The 5,466-nt window shown below is 49.4% G+C and overlaps 1 protein-coding gene across 1 annotated transcript; it reads left to right on the top strand.

Moving 5' to 3' along the window:
* The first annotated feature begins 2,107 nt into the window (after positions 1-2,107).
* On the top strand, positions 2,108-2,686 carry LOC123751627 (uncharacterized). The gene has a single exon (XM_045733715.1). The coding sequence runs from the start codon at positions 2,108-2,110 to the stop codon at positions 2,684-2,686; it is 579 nt and encodes a 192-aa protein (XP_045589671.1).
* Positions 2,687-5,466: the final 2,780 nt, after the last annotated feature.

The following is a 5,466-nucleotide window of genomic DNA, read 5'->3' as shown; positions in this document are numbered from 1 at the left end:
ACATATGCTAAATCAAAAGCAAAAACCACTGCCAGTATTGGACCTATTCGTATTAGTGAAGGTTCATACTCTGAGGATGACAAAGAAATTAGTGAATCCTAAAAAAGCAGTATGAGGACATGTTTAGCACTCCGATACTCAGCATGAAAGTGGAAGATTCGGACAATTTCTTTATGAATGATACTCAAACACCTGTAACTATAACTGATATCAACACGAGTGTGACAGATTTTGAAAGAGAAATTGACAATATGCCAATGCACTCAGCCCCGGGTCCAGACTCATGGAATTCAATATTTATAAAGAAATGCAAAGTGCCAGTAGCACAGGCATTCAGTATAGTGTGGAGGAAGAGCTTGGACACGGGGGAGATACCAGATGCGCTTAAAGCAGCAGACATAGCCCCTCTACACAAGGGAGGTAGTAAAGCATTGGCAAAGAATTATAGACCAGTTGCACTAACGTCCCACATAATAAAAGTATTTGAGACAGTGATCAGGAGTCAGGTCACTAGATTCATGGAAACGAATGACCTCCACAACCCAGGCCAACATGGATTTAGTGCAGGAAGATGATGCCTCTCACAGCTACTTGACCACTATGACAAAATCACTGAGGCATTAGATGAAAAACATAATGCAGAGTGTCGTGTACACAGATTTTGCAAAGGCATTCGACAAATGTGACCATGGAGTGATTGCACACAAAATGAGATCAATGGGTATAACTTGTAAAGTAGGACGCTGGATACTCAATTTCCTGTCGAACAGAACACAAGGAGTAACAGTCAATCAAGTTAAATAAAGTCCGAGCGCAGTTAAAAGCTCTGCACCGCAAGGCACAGTCCTTGCACCACTGTTGTTCCTTATTCTCATATCAGATATAGACAAAAATACAAGTCACAGCTTCGTGTTATCCTTTGCAGATGATACAAAAATCAGCATGAAAATTACCACTGCTGAAGACATTGATAAACTACAAACAGATATTAACAAAGTTTTCGACTGGGCAGCAGAAAATAACATGATGTTTAACGGTGATAAATTCCAGGTATTCAGATACGACAAAAATGAGGATCTGAAACAAAATACAGGGTATAAAACAGAATCGAATCTGCCCATAGTAGGAAAACAGCATGTCAAGGATTTGGGAATAATGATGTCCGACGACCGAACGTTTAGGGAGCATAACCAAGCAAGTATTCCGTCAGTCAGAAAAATGATAGGATGGATTACGAGAACCTTCAAGTCCAGAGATCCCATCACAATACTCTTCAAGTCACTTGTGTTGTCCCGTCTTGAGTACTGCTCAGTACTCACTTTCCTCTTCAGAGCAGGAGAGATTGCTGAAATAGAGGGAATACAGAGAACATATACGGCACGCATAGACGAGATAAAGCACCTAAATTATTGGGATCGTCTCAAAGCTCTCCAAATGTACTCACTAGAAAAGAGACGAGAGAGATACCAAATAATATACACATGGAAAATACTGGAGCGACAGGTCCCAGATCTGCACAGTAAAATAACAACGTATTGGAGTGAACGACATGGAAGAAAATGCAGAATAAAACCAGTGAAGAGAAGAGGTGCCATCGGCACAATCAGAGAAAACTGTATAAACATCAGAGGTCCACGGTTGTTCAACGTCCTACCAGCGAGCATCAGAAATATTGCCGGAACAACCGTGGACATCTTCAAGAGGAAACTACATTGTTTTCTTCAAGAAGTGCCGGACCAACCGGGCTGTGGTGGATATGTGGGCCTGCGGGCCGCTCCAAGCAACAGCCTGGTGGACCAAACTCTCACAAGTCAAGCCTGGCCTCGGGCCGGGCTTGGGGAGTAGAAGAACTCCCAGAACCCCATCAAGCAAGGTATATGTGGGCCTGCGGGCCGCTCCAAGCAACAGCTGGTGGACCAAACTCTCAAAAGTCAAGTCTGGACTCGGGCCGGGCTTGGGGAGTAGAAGAACTCCCAGAACCCCACCAACCAGGTATAATGGACTGTCACCATCACGGACACTCACCATTACGGACTGTAACCATCACGGATAGTCACCATCACGGCCACTATCACGGACACGGTCACCATCACGAACTGTCTCCATCATGGACTGTCACCAACACGAACTGTCACCATCACGGTCACTATCACAGACGGTCACCATCACGGACTGTCACCATCACGGACGGTCACCATCACTGACGGTCACCATCACAGACGGTCACCATCACAGACAGTCACCATCACAGACGTTAACCATCACATTCACCATCACGGACTATCACCATCACAGACGGTCACCATCACGGACAGTCACCATCACGGACGGTCACCATCACGAACTGTCACCATCACGGACTCTCACTACCACGAACGGACACCATCACGGTCACCATCACGGACTGTCACCATCACGGACGGTCACCATCACGGACTGTCACCATCGAGGACGGTCACCATCACGGACGGTCATCATCACGGACGGACACTATCACGAACGGTCGCAATCACGGACGGTCACCATCATGGACTGTCATAATTATGGACTTTCATCATCATGGACTGTCGACATCACGGACTGTCACCATCATGGACTGTCACTATCACGGACGGACACTAACACGGACGGTCACCATCACGAACTGTCACCATCACGGACTGTCACTATCACGGACGGACACTAACACGGACGGTCACCATCACGGACTGTCACCATCACGGTCACTATCACAGACGGTCACCATCACGGACTGTCACCATCATGGACGGTCACCATCACGGACAGTCACCATCACAGATGTTAACCATCACATTCACCATCACGGACTATCACCATCACAGACGGTCACCATCACGGACTGTCACCATCACGGTCACTATCACAGACGGTCACCATCGCAGACGGTCACCATCACAGACGGTCACCATCACGGACAGTCACCATCACAGATGTTAACCATCACAGATGTTAACCATCACAGACTATCACCATCACAGACGGTCACCATCACGGACAGTCACCATCACGGACTGTCACCATCACGGACGGTCACCATCTCGAACTGTCACCATCACGGACGGTCACCATGAAGGACTGTCACCATCACAGACGTTCACCATCACGGACAGTCACCATCACGAACGGTCACCATCACGGACGTTCACCATCACGGACAGTCACCATCACGGACTGTCACAATCACGGACTGCAACCATCACGGTCACCATAATGGACTGTCACCATCACTGACGGTCACCATCACGGAATGTCACCATCACGGACTGCCACCATCACGAACGGTCACCATCACGGACTGTCACGATCACGAACTGTCACCATCACGGACTGTCACCATCACGGACTCTCACTATCACGAACGAACACCATCACGGTCACCATAATTGACTGTCACCATCACGGACGGTCACCATCACGGACTGTCACCATCACAGACGGTCACCATCACGGACGGTCATCATCACGGTCGGACACTCACGAACGGTCACAATCACGGACAGTCACCATTACGGACTGTCACAATTATTACCTTTCACCATCATGGACAGTCACCATCACGGATTGTCATCATCATAGACTGTCATCATCACGGACTGTCACCATCAAGGACGGTCACCATCACGGACTGTCACCATCATGAGCAGTCACCATCACAGACTGTCACCATCACGGACTGTCGCCATCACGGACTGTCGAAAACACGGACTGTCACCATCATGGACTATCACCATCACGGACTGTCACCATCACGGACGGACACTATCACGGACGGTCACCATCACGGACGGACACCATCACGGACGGACACTATGACGGATTGTCACCATCATAGACTCACAATTATTACCTTTCACCGTCATGGACAGTCACCATCACGGATTGTCATCATCATAGACTGTCATCATCACGGACTGTCACCATCACGGACGGTCACCATCACGGACAGTCACCATCATGGGCAGTCACCATCACAGACTGTCACCATCATGGACAGTCACCATCACGGACTGTCACCATCATGGACTGTCACCATCAGGGAGGTCGATCATCTTAACGAACTGTCACCATCACGGACGGTCACCGTCACAGACTGTCACCATCATGGACAGTCACCATCACGGACTGTCACAATCACGGACTGTCACCATCACGGAGGTCATCTTCACGAACTGTCACCATCACGGACGGTCACCATCACGGACGGTCACCATCACGGACGGTCACAATCACAGACTGTCACCATCACGGACAGTCACCATCACGGACTGTCATCTTCACAGACTGTCACCAGCACGGACGGTCACCATCATGAACGGACACTATCACAGGCAATCACCATCACGGTCGGTCACCATCACATACGGTCACCATCACGGACTGTCACCATCACGGATTGTCACCATCATTGGCGGACAATATCCCGGGTTCTCACCATCACGGTCGGTCACCATCACAGACTGTCACCATCACGCACGGACACCATCACGGACTGTCATCATCACGGACGGTCACCATCACGGACTGTCACCATCGAGGACGGTCACCATCACGGACGGTCATCATCACGGACGGACACTATCACGAACGGTCACAATCACGGACGGTCACCATCATGGACTGTCATAATTATGGACTTTCACCATCATGGACTGTCGACATCACGGACTGTCACCATCATGGACTGTCACCATCACGAACTGTCACCATCACGGAAGGTCACCATCACGGACTGTCACTATCACGGACGGACACTAACACGGACGGTCACCATCACGGACTGTCACCATCACGGTCACTATCACAGACGGTCACCATCATGGACTGTCACCATCATGGACGGTCACCATCACGGACAGTCACCATCACAGATGTTAACCATCACATTCACCATCACGGACTATCACCATCACAGACGGTCACCATCACGGACTGTCACCATCACGGTCACTATCACAGACGGTCACCATCACAGACGGTCACCATCACAGACGGTCACCATCACGGACAGTCACCAATCACAGATGTTAACCATCACATTCACCATCACGGACTATCACCATCACAGACGGTCACCATCACGGACAGTCACCATCACGGACTGTCACCATCACGGACGGTCTCTATCACGAACTGTCACCATCACGGACTGTCGAAAACACGGACTGTCACCATCATGGACTATCACCATCACGAACTGTCACCATCACTGACGGTCACCATCACAGACTGTCACCATCACGGACGGACACTATCACGGACGGTCACCATCACGGACGGACTCCATCACGGATGGACAGTATGACGGATTGTCACCATCATAGACTGTCACAATTATTACCTTTCACCGTCATGGACAGTCACCATCACGGATTGTCATCATCATAAACTGTCATCATCACGGACTGTCACCATCACGGACGGTCACCATCACGGATTGTCACCATC

This window comes from Procambarus clarkii, chromosome 31 (assembly GCF_040958095.1).
Source record: "Procambarus clarkii isolate CNS0578487 chromosome 31, FALCON_Pclarkii_2.0, whole genome shotgun sequence".
Classification (NCBI taxonomy): Eukaryota; Metazoa; Arthropoda; class Malacostraca; order Decapoda; family Cambaridae; genus Procambarus; species Procambarus clarkii.
The sequence above is the reverse complement of the archived record's forward strand: the minus strand, read 5'-3'. Positions and strand labels throughout refer to the sequence as shown.

What these genes read in the sequence shown, in the direction of transcription:
- LOC123751627 (XM_045733715.1), top strand. Translation starts at nt 2,108, where the DNA reads ATGGACTGTCACCAACACGAACTGTCACCATCACGGTCACTATCACAG.